We start from the raw sequence: 20,057 nt of genomic DNA, 5'->3' as shown, positions 1-20,057 counted from the left end.
CGGTCGTTATTTCCTGGATCCCCCTTGTAAATTGACTCTTGAAGAAATGAACGCATTTTTGACTTCTTATCTTAATTCTATCGATTGTAACTATTACTCTGGATACATGCTATGCTAGTGTATTCCACACCAAAGATGGATGATGAAGTAAAAGGCAGTGCTGAAATAATTTAAGGAGCAGCCAAGGTCTTTTTTTGCTGCCCCCTTCCCACACATTTCGAATGCCTATAGAAACTATCAAGAAAAGAACTGCATTCATGTATTCAGCTGACAGTATCCGACACCTTTCTACATAATGGAACACCTCTATGAATGTGTATAGAAAATTCTAAGGTTGTAAATCAGCTCGATCGGTTTTCATTTGATCACATCTCGTACTTTCTTTGTAGTATAAGGAAAATAAAAGAATACCATATATCATCCTGAAGTGTAACGAGTCTTGAAATGTAGTTGTATATTGATAATTAAAAGATGCTGAAATTGTTTGTAGAAATGGATATATGGTCTAAAAGTTTACTTGTACATGCTCCCAGATACTAATCGCACTAGTAGATTTTATTTTATTTTTTGTTTATATTCTGAGTATATTTTCACAAATTCATAATGTTTACAGGCATTTTCCCTGACAAATTTAGTAGATCTCTGCTTAGTTTGAATATGTATTTTGTTTATTGTACATGAGTGGGTATTGGAATTGAAATGTGATATTATTATATATATGGTACTCAAGAATGTAAACCTGATGCGAATATATTTCAGATGTAGAGGAATATAATATATGTACATATATGATGTAGGGGAATATAATATATATATATACATATATGCAGTGACTCCATAACGAATTTCTTTCACTAAAATATTACTAATTGTAATAAGAACTTTTATTGCAGACAGTGGCGGCTCGTGCCATTCTTGGATGGGTGTTCCAAAAAAAAAAAGAGTAATGAACACACTGATATATTCTCGTATAGCTGAGTCACACATCAGAGATAAACCAGTTCTAATATGCATGTACCAAATCTACGCTATAAACCAAAATTAAAACCATTAAACAAGAGTAGAGTAAAATTAATTTATAGGACTCACCTTCACTCCTGTTGTAGATGGTGTTGAAGATCTGGATTTATTTGTAGAGAAACTCCATGCGCCTAGTTTTGAGAGATTCAAATTTATCAATAACTTTATTATTGAAGTCTATTATTGAAGTCTCTGATGTCGTTAACAAGTTTTTTTCCACTGCCAACATAGCCAATGTATTTAATCGGTCTTCTGTCATGGTGCGGAGGAATATTTTAATCCCCTTTTAATTTAACACACTCACAATTTCACACAAATCCTTCTCCAAAATTCAAGTGTTACTGTTTCAACTTTCAATACACACCGTTGCAGCTTGTATTTTCCTTACTTTGCTGAACAAAAGACAACAGAATCAGCTCCCGCGCGTAATGGTATTTTGAAAAGAAAGAGTAAAGAGAGAAAACGAGGAAAGAGGGAGAAAGGAACAGGATGCCAGACCCAAGGGAGATGGAGCATCTCTGTTTCTCTATCACTAGCACGTTAAGACGTGTGCGAGCAGAGCTATTATAACCAATGTAACAAACCAGAAAATATTCTCGCCTCAGGCAATTTCACCCTGCTAGAGAAAAATTGTGCGAGCTGCTGTCAACCTGTCCAATGGAGATTTAAAGACACACGACACACGAATGGGACATTCTCTCGAGATGAAAAATGTAGGAACGTCATTGCACATTGGAAAGTAATAGATGTAATAATATTAATAGAGTAATATGTATGATTATTGTTGATTTTTAAGGTGTTCACGTGCTCCTGTGCTCCTATAGAGCCGCTGATTGCTGAAGTTTTGCTGAGTTATTATTAGTACTACTGCTACTGCAACTGTCCACCACAGTAGGCTATTTTGTCCCAGCATTGAATAATAGTTGTTTATGATACAAGAAGTGTTAAAAATATTATCTTTTTAACATATTTATCCTGCACTATTTTTTTTAGACAGGTTCGGCCCTTCTGATATAGAAACAATATCCCTACTTCTCTAGCACTACATTCCACACCATTGTAATGATAATAGAACTGTCACATTAAAAGCTGGTGATGGTATAGCTCAGAGGTAGAGGATTTAACTGCAGATCGAGAGGTCTCCAGTTCAAACCCAGCTGTCCCCTAATTTGTTATACTTACTCTTAATTCTTAATAGTTTCATGTAGTTATCCATGAAATTGTTGTTGAAACAGTTTACTTAATTTGTGTAAGTTTCTTAACCAAAAACAATAATTTCTAAACGCAGGTTTGCCATTGTTTGAACCTCTTTATTGATTGGTTGCAATTGCTGCCATGTGACATCTTGTGAAAGACAATTGAGAACAGTTGAAAGTCCTTGTTAAAAATATTGTACTTTATGCACTAGTGTTAAAAGTACTTTTATCATATATTAGTCAATTTTTAACACATTTGCTTAGCATTAAAAAATCTACTTCTAGGAATAGCTGTCAAAAAATGTTGTTTTATAAAGTAGGCTATGTCCTTATTCACGATTCACTGTTCTGTAATTTTTTCCTTTTATTTTCAGTTGTGAAATCAACAGTTCTGCTTGCAGATATGAGTGACTTTGGTGGTATTAACGAAATCTACAAACAATGTAAGATATTATTATTATTATTATTAATTCATTCATTCATTGTGTTCTGCCCAAGGGCAGGTCTTTTACTGCAAACCCAGCATTCTTCAGTTTTTCCTATTTTCTGCCTTTCTCTTTGTCTCCACGTATGATCCATAGATCTTAATTTCGTCTATCATCTGATATTTTTTCTGCCATGAACTCTTTTCCTGTTCACCATTCCTTCCAGTCCATCCTTTAGTAGGCAGTTTCTTCTTAACCAGTGACCCAGAAAATTTCTTTTCCTCTTCCTGATCAGTTTCAGCATCATTCTTTCTTCATCCACTCATCCCAATACAGCTTCGTTTCTTAGTCTGCCCATTTCACAAGCTCCATTCTTCTCCATATCCACATTTCAAATGCTTCTATTTGCTTCTCTTCACTTCGTCATAATGTCCATGTTTCTGTTCCTACAATGCTACACTTCACACAGTATTATTATTATTATTATTATTATTATTATTATTGAACTTTTTACAAAAATTAAGTAAGTATATACTTTGGATATAGTGAACTCGGTTATAGTGAACATTCGGCTGTAGTGAACCTAAATCGTTGGTCCCGACCTGCATACATTAAAAAGTACATTAATATTTCCGTTTATAGTGAACCCTCACTTCGGTTATAGAGAACCTAAAACTAGAACTTTCCCAAGAAAATGTAATTTTAAAATAGCCAAAATGGTAATTTAGGAAACCCTTTCTCCTATAAACTTCCAAGAATATATTCAGAACAAAATATCAAACCTTCTACTCCTTAAGTGCATTGAAAGGCAAAGGATTTGTTCAGCTTCCTGGACAGCTTGAAACATGTTAAAGAGAATAGTGTACTCAGTGAGGGAGAAAGGAAGGATTAGTTCTGATTCCTTCAAAAGAGGTTATTAGAAGAATAGGAAGAGAAAGCGTTTTCTTTTGTAAAAGGAAGTAGAGTGATGACCAAAGGATAAATAAAGAAGGATTACAGTATAATGGTCCTCAACTCTTCCTCCCGCATCTTTGTAAAAGTGAGCTCGGGGAAATTTCAAGGCCGAGTACATACCTGTAGTGGAAGAGATGCGAAATCAGTTAGTGCGTACTACCTACATGACAGATTAGATTCAAGTTTCGAACTGTGAACATCAGGATGTCGAAGCATAAGTGTTGGAAGTTGGAAGATACAACGAACATTAGTACTGATATTGAACGTGCTCTATCCCAAACGTGCATTAATAGTGTATGTATAGCAATGGCAATAGTATAAAACAGACACCTCAGTTTTAGTGAACCTCGGATATAGTGAACGAAGTATGCTGTTCGCGAAGATTCACTATAACCGGAGTTGACTGTATATTGTTTTCCACGAGGGATACTTTTTGCATAATATTCTTTTAGTATCTTACAAAATTTCTTTAATTGGCTATTAGTGTTTGTTTCTTCTGCAATATTTAAGTTATCTTTTTCTATGTTGGAATGATATTGTGTCAAGTTGGCTTTTTTTAAGTTCCAGGAACACTTGGGTTTTTATTTTGTATTTTCTTTGTTACGTGATATTGAGTAATACTGTACAATCTCCTCATTCTGGATCTTCTATCACTTCACGTTTTCTTTAGTCAATAAGATCTGCTGATAATGCAAAATGTGGGTTTGTTCATCCGGTGTGATTAGGATTGTTGGAGAGTTTTCTTTCTTTTATACGAGGATTAAGTTGTTACTCGATTTTCTGCTATGTTTCCTGCAGTGCTTAAAACCAGATGGTCCAAAGATGTTTCATAATAATACGAGGCGTGTTCTTAAAGTAAGTTCCAAAAGGGTGTAGTAAGTAAACGGGAAGATATTTACAAACTATTTTTGTTGCATTGTATTCCCCACACTTCAATAATTACTTCTCAACATAATCTCCACCATTATTGAGGCATTTATCGAGTCGTGGCACAAGTCTTTCTATCCCCTCATTGTAGAATTCGCCCGCCTGTGATGCGAACCACTCCTGCACTGCTGTTTTCACTTCATCGTCGCCATCAAAACATTGACCATCGAGGAACTTCTTGAGGTGCAGGAAGAGATGAAAATCACTCGGAGTCAAATCTGGGCTATAGGGGGATGGTCATTTTGTTCCCAGCCAAATTTCGAGATGACATTTTGGGTGTCGCGAGCTTGTGTGGCCGAGCGTTGTCATGAAGCAACACAACTCCGTCGGTCAGCATCCCACATCTCTTGTTCTGAATTGCGTTATGGATCTTCTTCAAGGTCTGACAATAGGTTTCTCTATTAATGGTTTCACCCCGAGGCAAGAATTCGATGATTAGTATTCCTTTTCTGTCCCAAAAACAGTGCACATGATCTTGCGTATTGACATGGTTTGTTTAAATTTCTTTTTCCTTGGCGATGCAGTGTGCCTCCATTCTATGGACTGCTGCTTCGATTCAGGTGTCATGTGAGACACCCAAGTCTCGTCACCTGTCACGATATGGTCAAGAAACTCATCGCTTTGCTCACTGTAACGTGTGAGAAAGCTCAATGCACTGGAAGTTCGTTTGGTTTTGTGTTCCTCGATAAGCATCTTGGGTACCCATCGTAAGCACAATTTTCGATATCGTAATCGATCTGTCACAATTTTGTAGAGAACACTCTGTGACATTTGTGGAAAATTCAAGGAAAGCGAAGAAATTGTGAACCTCCTGTCATGAATTTTTTCATCGACAGCGTGCACCAAATCATCATTGATCAAAGATGGCCAATTGGTATGCTGCTCGTCATGCACAGAGACGCGGCCCTCGTTGAACTTCCTAACCCATCTCCTGACCATTCCATCACTAATGGCATCATCACCATACACCTCACAAAGTTGGCGATGAATGTCAGCTGGTTTGATGTTTCTCGCATTCAAGAAACGGATAACAGACCGCATCTCACAGTTGGTGGGGTGCTCGATCACTTTTAACATTTCAACTGATCACAACTAACCACACACACGGACTGAAGCTCTGAAACTGCATGCACAGCTTGCCTGAGGACTGAAGAAGAAAACACTCATGCACAAAATAATGATTGCAGTGATGCGACAGCTATAATTGAAAACGGAACTTACTTTAAGAACACGCCTCGTATATAAAAACTCAAATTTAGTTCACTGGCCATGTCTCTGATGGTCAATTATTGGTAGTGTGATCACACAAATTCACAGACTCTAGCTGTGTTGATTTTAAAGCACAGTCTAGTACGGTATATACAGTCACGAAGCTCAATATGTAATAAATATGCATCCATAGATAGTTGCTAACCACTAGGATCGCTACTATCGCCTCATTACAGACAATACGAAATAGTACCTGCACAGTCTATTGTTCCTAGCAACCTCAACTCAAGCTTCGTGACTGTATATACTAGACTGTGGTTAAAGCATAAAAGTCACCTGGAAATATGGTCTTCATTAATGTATTCTTTGCCCTCTTTAAATCTCTTATCTCCAAAGCTTTTTTTTTTTTTAAAGATAATAAATCTCTATAAAAGATTTTTCAGTTTTCACGCAAACACATTGTTCTGCTTTGCATCCGTTTCTCTTTTATGCTGTATACTTCAACTCACAATAACACACCCTCACCAAACTCATTGCGACTTTGCACTGAGGAATTGTAGGGAAAGTTGCTTGGAATGTTGTTTGTTTATACACAAATTTTCTTCCCCAACCCTCAGATTCTTTTTATTCACGCTTGTTAGCATTAAAATATTCAGTTTAGGAACTTTTTAATCTCAGTGATATATTTAAAAAATATAAATAAATCCGTAATGAACTGAATTAACCTAATGGAAACTTTTCTCTTCCTATAGCTGCTTAAAATAATTGCAGTTTTTACTACTAAAAACCAGTTTATGAATAATGTATGTTCATTAAAATGTATATTTCAGATTTTAAGGAACCATACCCAGCAAGGACTGCATACCAAGTGGGAAAACTTCCTTTGGTAAGATATTTTATTATTATTTTACAAGAGCTATTTTTAAAGTAAGTCCCATGCCATGGCATTGCAGTCTAAGGCATCCTGTATAGGACCTGCGTTACGGAATGCACACTGGTTCGAGTTCTCTTGAGGGAAGAAATTTTCTCATGAAATTTCAGTCAGTGTATGGGACTGGTGCCCACCCAGCATCGTGATGCACTTGGGGAGTTACGATAGGTAGCAAAAATCCGGTTTCACAAACCAGCTATAATCATCGTGCTAACCACACAATACCTCCAATCTGATTGGATGATCTTCCACCTCTGCTTTGGCATGTGGACGTGAGTCCAGCAGCCGGCTAGTCGGTCTTGACCCTTCATGGGTTGTAGCGCCATGGATTTACTTTGTATTTATTTATTTTTAAAGTAAGGACTGTTTGCAATTAACTTTAACTACGAAGCATTTTGGATACTTCATGTTTTCTCAGCTGCTACATAATGTAGCTACTTTTCTATGTAGTTGCCATTATCATTGAAACATTTGTCATAGCGGGAGACAAGTTTCTTTACACCCTCTTTATAGAAGTCTGCTGTCTGAGATGACAGCCATTCCTGGACTGCTACAATCATCAGTGTTGAAATGGATACTGTCTGCTGATGTTCTTTTGCTTCACGACAACGTGAGACCTAATACTGCTGCTTGAACACAAGCTCTAGTCAGATCTTTTGAATGGTAGCAAGTAGATTACTCCCATACAGTCCGACAAACTACCACCTCTTCCTCCATCTGAAGAGGTTCCTCGCCAGCAAGCATTTCCGATCATCCATGAGGTGTGGCGTCATATATTCATCAGCATAGTGTCATGCTTATTCCTTGTAGCTACAAAACCATTACTCCCGTGTTTTCGTCCATAAAGAATACAACAATCTGCTTTTATCTAGTGACAAGATGTCGAGAGATGAATAAGTTGTGGTCTTGTATATTTATTGTCGCTTTCGGAATTGCAGAAAAAAAACAGTCTGGGTTTATCCATACTTAGAAATAAATATAAAAATAACTGTAGCAGCTTTTGTTGACTTTGAAGATACTTATGGATCTGCATGGAAAATGAGACTAATGAAAAAAGAATGAAATTAAATATTTAAGGTAATATGCATAGACAGATTTACAACTTCATTAATCAACGATTCTGTGCGGCAAAATTCAGCGAAACAGCTGCTGACAACTGAAAGTTGGTCTACCTACCAAGTCCTCAAGATAAAGTGATCAAACCAACACTTTTTAATATGACTATTACATTTTTTAAAAACTTATCAGATTACCATGTCATTCATACAGTTCTCTCTGTATATTAAAAACTCAAAAAAGTTTCATATCCATGGTTTAAGAATTAAAACAGAAAATCAATATCCCGAATTTAAAAGAAAACTTACAAATTAAACCAAACCGTTTAACTCTATTAAGTATAGAGTATAATCTAAACTTAACACAAGAAATACTGAAATCAGAAGTAAACACTGAAATAATGAAACAATTGTCTTTAGAGACAATTAATATTAGGTACCCTCCACAAAACTGGCTTCACTTATACACCAACGGATCCTTGATCTCCAGGGAACAAGGTGCAGGTGCAGGTGTTACGTGCTGTCTCTTCTCACTTATAGATCTCTTGGATATGGAACAACAAATTTTGATGGAGAAATCATTGCAATAAGTGAAAGTCTCAAGAATCTTCTATGCCACATCAATAAATTTAAGAATGCAGTTATATTGTCAGACTCCAAAGCAGCTATTCTATCAATAGTCTCCAGACACCAGACACACACCTTCATCTCAAACAGCAGAAATAACTAAAATGCTCTCTCAATTAATATCACTCAATAAAAGAATTGTATTTCAATGGATACCATCCCATTGTGGAATCCAGGAAATGATAATGCGGATGCTTTAGCAAAGAAGGGCAGCATTGCTACTTACAGACCTGTTACTAAATCTACGTATTACTCTGTGAAAAGATTTATTAGATCTACATACTTAGACTTCAACAAACAAAATTTGATAACGCAATCTCAAGGGAAAAATGGAACTCTCTGCATCATAATCCACAGTTGATTCCCGATTTACCACGAAAATCGTCTGTAGCTGCATTTAGACTGGCAACAGGCCATGATTGTTTGGCCAAACACCTGCATAGAATTGGAATATATCAGTCCCCTAACTGCCCATTGTGCAACTCAAACCAAGAAATGGATTCGGAACACCTCAAAATCTGTGCTTCAGTGGCTGGCCATGATAATATCTTAGAAAAATATTGGAGTGCAAGAGGTCAAATGACTTTATTGTCAAATGCCTGGCATTAGAAAACAACAACAACATTTTTACTACGTCATACTACTTTTGACCAGTAAAACAGTATGAAATGACATCTTTCAACTAATCATGGCTGCTTATCACACAATTTTATCGCTTCCCTAGATGATTATAGGCTCTGGAAGTTTATGCTAGCCATCAGTCGGCTGAGGCGCTTTCCTGTCGATCTGGAGTTGCGCTCGGGCTTGGTTTGATCTCTGCTTGGGCTGATTACCTGGTTGGGTTTTTCCGAGGTTTTTCCCAATCCTAAGGCGAATGTCAGGTAATCTATGGCGAATCCCCTACCTCATTTCGCCAAATACCATCTCGTTATCACCAATCTCATCGATGCTAAATAACCGAGTAGTTGATATAGCGTCAATAGTAACTAACTAAAAAAAGTTTATGCCCTGAAACGTATTAAATATGCACACAGACATAACCTACTGAATAGAAAAATATACCAATAAAATACACTAATAAATTAGCAGAAGTGCTTTTGTTTAAAATCTGCATTTCTTCATAACCAACATGTGACTTAGGTTTTGAATTGAGAAATTATGTATGTAACCCCTCAAGATTATTTTGTATGATATTTCAACTTTCTACATCACGTGTTACTGGATCATATCTAAATGACATGAAGTATTTCAGAAAGAGAAAAAGAGAAAGTAGGAGAGAGAGAAAAAATAAGGATATCTGAGAGTGTTAACCATTCCAGAAAAGGGGAGAGAAGGTTAGATAGACAGAGAAGTCTTTGGTGTGGTAGAAGATTTGCTTTTCAGGACATCATTGCGTCTAAGTGCATTCTGTGTGAAACAATGTTGAGTTTTTAATCTTCTCTGGTGTTTTGACAGTATTCATCCTATTCAGGAGTCCTAATTTTTCATACTGCAATACAGTCTATCTGTTGATTTCATGGATTATTGGAGTATTTTGGGTAATAACTTGCATTGCTGTTATGGGTGCAGATTCAGCAGCTGTTGTCAGCCATGAGGAATTATTATGTATTACTTCTAATTTATTCTGAATCCTGTTATTTGTAGGCATTAGATTCCCACTTCCATGCTGTAATACTAGTTTAATGTATATTTTATACATCTTGATTATACAACTTTTAATACTATATCACTTTGGGAAACGTTTTATGTGTCTTTCACGTGTTAAATTTTATGTTATCTTGTTAACATGTTTTGGCCTGCTATTGGCCATCATCAGAACTGGTTGTTGCTGGTCTTGGCGCCTTTTGTTTTGTTTTCTGTGGGGGTGTGTTTGTGTAGTGTAATGTGGAGTCAAAGAGTGTGTGTATTCTGAAATTGAGTTGTGTGTTGAGAATTTCATTTGGATGTGTTTTTGTGTGTTTGTATATTTCGCAACAACCAGTTCTGATGATGGCCAATAGCAGGCCGAAACATGTTAACAAGATAACATAAAATTTAACACGTAAAAGACATAAATCGTTTTCCAAAGTATATTTTATATGTGTTATTTAGGACAGTTCTTGAGCAACTCTATTTTGTTCTAGCGAGCTTCTTTTATTCTCTCTCCTTTTCTCTCTATCTATTTGTATTCCCAAATACATTATTTTGAATATACTTATGTACCACTTGTTGGATATTGTGTGTCCATTAATTTTAAGTTGAATTTCTGGTATTCTGTGACTTAGGGTAAATACAGTAGAACTTGGTTATAGTGACCTCGTTTTGTGCGACACCTCGCCTATAACGTCAAATATTCTGTGGCCCCAACTAATTCCCCATAAGACGTATGTTTTTCTATCTTGCTTAATACGACAAACATATATGCGTCTACCTCGCATATAACGTCATTTTCAACCTCAGTTTGGAATAAGATTTTCTAAGAACCAAAGTATTTTAAGAAATATTTTGTTGAAATCTGATCCTGACAAATTCTTTACTGTCCCCTTCTGTCATAGACCTCTGGAATGCAGGCGGATTCCACACCCCATTGTAACCTGCCCGAATTCATGCCGTATTAGGTCATTTCGACAGGAAGTTTTCACTAAGTGCACGCATTTTAACGCAGTATGGGCACTATAAGAAGTGAGTGATGCTTTAGAAGTTATTAGAATTATTAACATGTTCTATGAACCTAGGAAGGGAGCAGTGAAATTGCAACTGAAATTATGAACATAGAACTTAATTTAGAAAGTGTGTATTGGGCAAGTACGAGACAACAGAGTAAAATGACTGATTACTTCACTTCTAAGTAAAGTAGTTTGGTGAATACTGAACAAACTGTTTTAATACAGAATACTGTATTTATAATTATAGGCCACGTGTATTTTATTATGTTCATGGTAGGCTTAAAAGTCAATACATAAATCTAAAATAAGTCTAATTAAGTTTGTTATTTTTCATTTTCCACCTCACTAGATTGATAATGTGAATCTTGGTTACTGCGACATTCGTTTATAACAACGTAATTTTTAAGGTCCCTTAGATGTCGTTATAACCAAGTTCTACTGTACTTTAATAAAAGGTGCATTTGATCTTGTCATTTTTGGTTAGCTCGGTTGACAAATCATTTATCATAATATTAAAAGTGTTGGGTTGATCACTCTATTTTGAGGACTTGGTACGTAAACCAACTTTCATTGTCTGCAGCTGTTTTGATGAATTTTGTTGCACAGAATCGTTGATTAATGAAATTGTAAATCCGTCTAAGCATATTCCCTTGGATATTTAATTTCGTCCTTTTTCCATTAGTTTCATTGTCCATACAAGTCTATAAATAGGTATCTTCAAAGTCAACAAAAACTCCTCCAGTTATTTTTCTTTTATTCTTGAAATCTGACTTAATTTTAGAGCCTCTTGAGTTATTTAGTTGATATGAGCAACTAACTTTTATCTCTGCTGTTTTGAGCAGTGTGAAGATAGGTTTTGACATGAGCTCATTAACAATTACTTTGTAAACATATTCTTGAGTTCATTTAACCTTCTTTCCAGCTGTGTTGTTACAGATCAGGCAGAAACTGGCAGCAACACAACACCATATAAAATATAATGGTATTAAATGCAATAAATTTAGAAAATTAGAGGTATTCTAAGCATTTAAAACAGAACTTTTTAATTTTTTACAAAATTATGTTGAATAGATTGTTTCACTTTTTTTGGGAACTATTACGAAATGGATAATACATTAACTTAGAAAGCATATTGTAATATTCAGATAGTCAATGTTATGATATAATATAATATAATATAATATAATATTGTTTTATTCAGTCTACATGACATATCAAATATAAAAAATCAATGACACTTATCTATGCAAGCGATCATTGTGTTCTATACAAATATAAATTGAACAGCAAACGTTTTCGCCCTTTGGGCATCATCAGGCTTAAATTCAATTAGTCTATAGTATGGAAATGATGAAATACAACCATTTAATAATGGAATAAACTATTTGAAATTGGCTTGTAGTAATTGTATCTAAAATTAATGTACAGATATAAAATTTATACATAATACTGAGGTAAAAATTGTGGCTGCACTGCTGTGTTAGGTTTAAATTGTAAAACTGTAAACATGGTAAAACGTTTATTCCTCATTTAAACTTCATAATTGTTAATTAGATGTTTTCTGCTAATCTTGTCTCAATGGTTCAAACTTGGTATGATGAAATCAATCTGAAATATATTAGATGTTATGTAGAGAATTTCAATATGCCGTGATGTTAACCCATTTGATCCCAAGACACTTTCAATGATTGGAATATAAATATTTCAGAATTGATATTTTCCCATTTATGTCCAAATTATTTTTTATTAAAAATGGTGTTTCTTATATATTCCTACTTATTGACACATAAGAAACAAAATAAGATGATTATTGGTCCTCTCAAATCATTTACGCCGTAAATAATGCATGTTCCCATTTGGGAACAGTGGGAGTAAAGTCGATTAAAAGTTATCAAAATTACTCACATTTAAGGTCTTGTATACTGCACAAGTTATCGCTTGCATAGATAAGTGCCATTGACTTTTTATATTTGATATGTCATGTAGACTGAATAAAACAATATTGTATTATATTATACTATATCATAATACATTAATCTAAAATTAAATATGGACGTGATTGTAGTTCTGTACTACAGATTTGTGTAACAACACATAATTGCTGTGTCTTGATGTTGATTTCAAATCGCAACAACCTACACCGAAAAGAGGGACCTAAGTACCTATAGATTAGGCTGACCAGACGTCTCTGATTTCCGGGGACAGTCCCCGGTTTTGAGTTCCTGTCCGTGGGGAGCAAATGTCCCCGTTTTTTCCCCAGAAGCTTTGATTTTGTTTCAATAAAACTCTACACATAGATATTTAAGTACTGTGATGGAACTACTGCGATTCAAGCACATTTCTGAACCTTCTCAGTGTCAGACAGAAGAACTAGCGAGCACAGTACGAGATATTCTGCACTCTTTGAGAAGAACATAGCATCTTTATCTTTGATCATCTTAGCATTCGCGTTGTGTGGAAGCGTTAGAACTGCCGCAGCGTTCATTTGTAAGTAGTTCATAAATGAGAAATTTTGTGACAAACCAACAGGTGAAAAGTGGTATGATATTTTTCAACATCTCAAGAAAAAATTCATTCCGTTTGAAAATCTTTTCAAAATAGTGTCATTAATCATGTGTCTTCCAGTCAGTAATTCATCAGTTGAAAGACTTTTCTCCACAATGAACTCAATTTGGACTGATAAAAAGACAGAAAAAAAAAGTTGAAACAGTTAAAGCTTTGTTAGGTCTACAAGTGAAAAAAAAAAACTTTCATTCCTCATTTGAAGAACTTAATGTGAAGCTGTATAGGAATGAATAGATCCTTAAAAAGATACATTCTTCAGACAAGTACCGTAAAATGTGTATGTTAGAATTCAGCGTGTACAATAGGCCAGTCATGTAGAAGTCTTCCATGCATGCATCAGTACTGAAATTGAATTCTTAGTATTTATAATTATCTATATACAGGAGCTACATGTATTTATACATTTAATTCAAACCTTTAAGATACTCCATAAATTTAATGTGCAAAGTTCTATCGTATCTACTGGGTGTTCATTTGAAAGTGTGTCATGATGTCACTGTTGATGAGTCAGCGATTTGGAGTTTCAGCTTTTGTGTCAGAGAAGTTGCCTATTAATCAAGGCATTCAATCTGAACTTGAGAACGTGTACGGTATAACTTGAACGTCGTAGCAACAAATGGCAGTCTGTACAGTCTGTGTGCTACCATAACCTCTTTTGAACTGTGTTTTGCGCGGCCAAGTCGTACGCAGGGTATTTGTTATCATCGGTTGCATACGGCAACATTCCACAATACAAATTAAATGCTCAGTGTCCATGTTGACCGTCGAAGTTAATGTCAACAAATACGTAAGTAATCGTCTTAACCCTCGCCCTATATCCCAACAGTAAGAAAAAAAATTACCTCAGTACACGTTTCGAAAAAGTTCACATTCCTGCCACTACCGGTGTTACCGTACATATCGGTAAGTACTCTTCTGAATGAACGCCGTACTTGCTAGGCAACTTCTCTAGCACATAAGTAATACACCTCTGCGGAAGTGTAGGAAGATTGAATTCTCTAGGCTCATCGACTAGCTACATGAAGGCATACAGCGAGCCATGACACACTTTGAACTGAACACCCAGTACTGTTACATGTATTTCCTGCAACATTTCAATGGAGAGTGACTAGGGAAGCGTTTGTGGTTTTTCTTGAAATTGCCGATGTCCCCTGCTGGACCATAAAAAATCTGGTCAGCCTACTGTAATTTATTCTGATATTTTTTTATTTAATATATGTTTACACGAGCTTTGGAACACTCTATATATAAACCAGCTTTTAAAGTTAACGTTTCATGAATTACAGACACTATACAACATTTGTCATTATTTTTGTTTTTTGGTGCTTTTAAATCTCCACTTTTTAATTATTTAATACAATGTAATTCTATTTTATTAATTTTAGGATGCAAAAATTGAAATTGAAGTGATTGCGAAGATTGGAGAGATGGTAGATTGCTCCTGCTGACTAGGAAAACCGAAGCTCTGAGGCATAAGGAGTTGACTGCAGACTTGAATTATGAATTTAGTTGTAACTTTAATGGCTTTTACCTCGAGACTGTAAAATCAATGTTTTGCAAACGATGGTGATTCTTTGTTCTTAACTAAAATTGAAATTGCTGCAAAATTTATGAAGTTAAATATGTTATTATGTTCAAATAGTTTTATTTTTGTATTGTGAATAATATTACGGGTAATTGTTAATAAAGGTTCATATTTTGAAAAGAAAAAATGTTATTTTGTTTACCCCACAAACAGCTTACTGGTAAGGACTTTGAGCAGTGGTGAAGTTCTGTATTTACCAATTTTCTCCTCCTAAGGCCCGTTATACACTTGAAGAGATCTCCCTAGCGAGAAATGTGTTGCAAGAAAGAGGTGAAGAGCCTTCCTCAACACACTTAGTAAGTTCTCGCTATCACAGATCATACCTGCCTTCATGCAGACAGTATTTTTCTGATTATAGTAATCACTCATTGGGGGAAATTTTATAGGTTATGTAGTTACATAATATATTGTCGTACCGGTACTTAAATATATAACCTGTAAGTATATTGTTGTGCTTAACAAATTATGTACGAATGCTACTATGTTGAATCTGAATCTTCAGATGATGAGGAAATGGGAGTTTTATGAACATATTTTGTTGATGAAAAGAAAAAGTAGGCCTAAAATTAAAGCCAGAAATATCTGGAAACCACTTTGTATCTCACGAAGATAAAGGCGAGTTTCGGTCACTGATTTCGATTTGGATGGTGATTCATTTAGGCATTATTTCAAGTTGAATAGACCTCAGTTCTTTTGCCATTCATGATATGATAGAGGATTCTTTGCAATGTTCTGATTAAAATTATGTAAACTGTCAAGACATATTGATACATTATTTCAAATGTTAATAAATTAATACCATTAAATCTCGTCAAAATAAATTATAACCCACATTGTACACATTGTGTTTAACAAAGAGAATTAATATTGGTGTTGTTTTAATTAATGGAAAGGTCAAAGAAGTTACAAGTAATTCAATATTGATTTCGAGCCACCAGATAACTCAGGCAGTAGTTCATTTGCCTGCCGATCTGAGGCTGCACTTGGGCATGGGTTTGATTCCCGTTTGGGCTGATTACCTGGTTGAGTGCTTTCCAAGATTTTACCTAACTGTAAATCAAATGCCAGGTATTCTAAGGCGAATCCTTGGCCTCATATTGTCAAATATAATCTCACTATCACAATTTCTATCGATGCTAAAATATAACATAGTAGTTGACACAGCGTCATTAAATAACAGAATAAACATATTAATTGGAATAAGTTCTGAATAAAATGTTTACATTGAAGATAAATTATTTATTATTGCATTCAAGAAAAATGTGATTGTTGAATTGAAGCAGTGAGATCAATAATCATTCAAGTCCACTTCTGGCTATTCATTTTTTGAAAATTTGAAATTAATTTTGGATATTTCCACAAGTGTTATGACTTTAAAAGTTGGTATACTATTTTGTATTGATCTTGAAAAATAACCAGAAATATTATGTGCAAAAAATAATAATTAGGTAAGAAATAAAAAGTTTTTTGCATTTTTCTCGGAACTTGTGTAAATGGACTTGAATGGTTATTGATCTCACTGCTTCAGTTGTCAGTTCTATATTCCCATAGCAAGTCTTGTTTTTATGAATGCGGAAGAGGTACATTAGCGCTCAAAAGTATTTTGTAGTTAAGATTTTATGTTGTCAGTACTGTTTGCATGCAGTTACAACAACGCAAAGCACACAGCTTTGTCAGTCTATGAGTAACGTCACGTTGCTGTGGTTACATATCTAGGAAACAGGCAAGTTCATAAAATAACAATATAAATGTATATTCCATTAGCTCATAAGTAGAGCTAGGTTTTATATGTAGTAAGAGTTTAAGAATGACGCTGAGTATAGTTGATGCCGGTTAAGAAGGTGTTAAGCCTAGTTGACAAGACTCGAAATGCAAGAAAAGTCACAAGGACTAGAGCTAGACAATGCAGCTTTTAAACCCTGCGCTGTTTTGTAAGTGGCGGTTAAGAGGATTAAAGACCCTTAGCGCTAACTAATGGAAGTACTGAATGACAAGAATGGCAAGTATAAGGAGTGGGGGGCATGGCTTACATGTTTATAAACTATACCGACTGAAAATATTAGCTTTTACTACATACAAATCCTAGCTCTACTCATAAGTATTTTGTGGTTTGATTTGGTGGCATGGTATATTATATTAAATATTGGTGTTTAGGTATTTAGACAGTGCTTATATATTTGTACAGACCATTGCAAGCATGCTAAAACAAAAAGAATACTCTGTGGATGTGAGACAAGCTGCTTTAAATGTTTTGGAGAAGGGAAAATTGCAGTCTAGTGTTGCTAGATATATCACAACTATTCAAGTGTGTGGAGTCGACAGCAAAAACAAGATTGATCCGGTGCTGTGGATTGGACTTCGGCGTATCTCAATGATGAGAACACTTGGTATGTAGAACCAAGGACCCGGGTTCGATCCTCAGCACCGGAGCGAATTTTTATCCTTTAATATTAATAAATTTTAATATTAAACAGAAGAAGGGTCAGTAGACAATAAGCCAACGTCTTTCCCCCTCGAAAATAACAGTGAAGGAGGACAGTCGGTTGCTGATTCACGAAAATTGGCTCGACAAATTGGGGATGATCTAGAGCAGCACCATGGATTGAACCTAAATGACTACTGTGAAACGTTGCCTAGTAGCTGGTGATTCAAATGATAGACGACCATCCAAAAAATGGGAAGGCCAAGTTAGAGTTTGCAAAAATGTATCAAATATGGAACACTACAGACTGGTATAAGATGTTAATTTATTTTATTCTGTTGGTCTGTAGTATGTACATCGACCAAAAAACCAAAGGGACAACAAAAAAATACCAGGTACTGACTATTAAACATGGTGGTGATAGCATCATGGTGTGGGGATATTTTTCTAGAAGTGGAGTTGGTCTTCTAATCCAAATATGGATCGTTTCTTGTATAGTGACATTTTATAAAAGAATATGGTTCCACATGGGAGGAAGAATCATATGGAAGAATATGCCACGTAATTGGATTTTTCAGCAGGACATTGATCCAAAACACAATTCCAGCCATTTAAAAAAATTCTTTGCAGATAAAAAAATCAAACTTTTGGATTGGCTAAGCCAGAGTCCAGGTCTTAATCTTATTGAACATCTCTGGGATAATAGGATTGACGTGTTCGTCGTAGAAGTCACTCAAATAAGGATCAGTTCTTTGCTGCCTTATTGGAAGAATGGTGACAACTTCCACACAAGTGATTGCAGAATCTTATGGATATAATGTCAAACAGATACACTGTTGTGATCGAAGCTTGGGGTTATGCAACGAAATACTGATTTTTTCCTCAGAGTTGATTATTTTTGTTTTATTATTACATAGTTGGACTTACAAATTACTTTTGATCCAGAAGAATTTTCAAATATTCTTTTATGCAAGATAACTCTGTTTTAAACTAAATGTATTTTGGTACTAAATAGATTAGACATACATATTCTTCAATTATCCACTGGCATTTTTTTCTATTCAGTACTTATCTTTATGTAATTGTGACATGTTTTTTACAAAATACTTTTGAGCGCTACTGTATTTGGGCATTTGTGTCATTACTGATCGATGTTACATTATTTTTGTTGGTAATCGGAAATAAATGGATCTTGCATTATTATGAATTTATGAACGGTTTTTTTTTTTGTAATATTTATCCCGTATTGCGTGTAAGAGAGACACCGTCTTTGCTAAGCTTGATGAAATGAAGATTTCAGTGTAGTTTGTAAATCTTGACTTTAATTTGATGGTAATTGCTGTTTGGCTATTTTGTGTACCATACTATTTAGTTTCCTTCTCTTTGTGTATTGATATTCATAATAAATGTACCAGTATGTTATTATTACATAATGCGAATATATCAGTGACTGCCAGTGGCGGCTCTTGCATAATTCTTAAGAGGAGAAAAGAAGTTAACAGCGCAAAATGACACTTTTTTGAGAGAAACATGCTACAAATTAGCCTACATGCATACATGTAAGACCAGGCAGTGTTAGGGTTGGCCTTCCCTTTTGTATAGCAATAATCTGTTCTTGTAAACTGAATTTCCTAAATTGTCCAAAATATAATGCGTTTTCACTGCCATTCATTGTTGAACGATTGCACAAATGAACAATTACAACGAAATTCACAACCTCACAGCATTTTTCGCGCACACTACAGCATCACACGTGTTGGAAGAGACCAGCTACTAACACGTAACCGGAACCGTTTTACTGAAATGGGAATGGGAAATAATTTGTTAGGAAAGCAAAAACACTGCACCCACCCACGTGGTCTGTTTTGTCACATGTACATTTTATAAGTTCAGTATCACATGCTTTTGAAGAATGTCAGTTCTTGTAAAGTCATACTACCATTATTGTTCAAAGCTGCCAGTGGCCGATTAATTTTGTTTATGTTAAAAATAATGTAGTTTGGAGTACTATCAATTTCAAATATATTTTTACAAAACTGACAACTTGGCTGTTGTCCTGTCTAGTAGACAATGAATGGAGGTGAATTTCAGGGGCCAAAAGGCTCTGCTATACTAACGTAGAACTACTTCCTCTTTGTTTTATATAAATCCAAATTCAACTTTCAGATATCCTCGAAAGTTTCAAACCATGAATAGTAGCTTATATAAAGTGCAATGAATAATATATTTTGATTTATAATTTAAAAACAGTTTATATGGTGTATTTCATAGCTTTGCGTTAAAACTGTTTTTATTGTGCCTCCTCCTAGATGTGTTATAGTCTGGTTGAATGCAGCATCGTTAGGTGGCAGCGGTAGTGAGCTTGCTGCAGTGATCTCAACATTTTAGTATAGAGCTCAATGGCTTGCTGCAGGACCAGTCAGTTTCTATTTCCCGCCCATGACTGATTCAGAGGAGGATCTCCTCCCTCTCCGTTCATTTACTTGCTTTAAAACT

General features: G+C 35.2%; 1 protein-coding gene across 1 annotated transcript in view; it reads left to right on the top strand.

Annotated features, from left to right (window-relative positions):
- UK114 overlaps nucleotides 1-15,266 on the top strand; it is a 28,928-nt gene extending 13,662 nt beyond the window's left edge. Inside the window, exons 3-5 of the mRNA XM_069845982.1 lie at nucleotides 2,591-2,659; nucleotides 6,562-6,617; nucleotides 14,940-15,266. Of these exons, the coding sequence (XP_069702083.1) occupies nucleotides 2,591-2,659; nucleotides 6,562-6,617; nucleotides 14,940-15,002 (188 nt within the window). The 3' untranslated portion in view covers nucleotides 15,003-15,266. The remainder of the gene's footprint in view (nucleotides 1-2,590; nucleotides 2,660-6,561; nucleotides 6,618-14,939) is intronic.
- The last annotated feature ends 4,791 nt before the right edge of the window (nucleotides 15,267-20,057 follow it).

Source organism: Periplaneta americana, chromosome 14 (genome assembly GCF_040183065.1).
Source record: "Periplaneta americana isolate PAMFEO1 chromosome 14, P.americana_PAMFEO1_priV1, whole genome shotgun sequence".
NCBI lineage: Eukaryota > Metazoa > Arthropoda > Insecta > Blattodea > Blattidae > Periplaneta > Periplaneta americana.
This window is presented reverse-complemented; position numbering and strand designations above follow the sequence as displayed.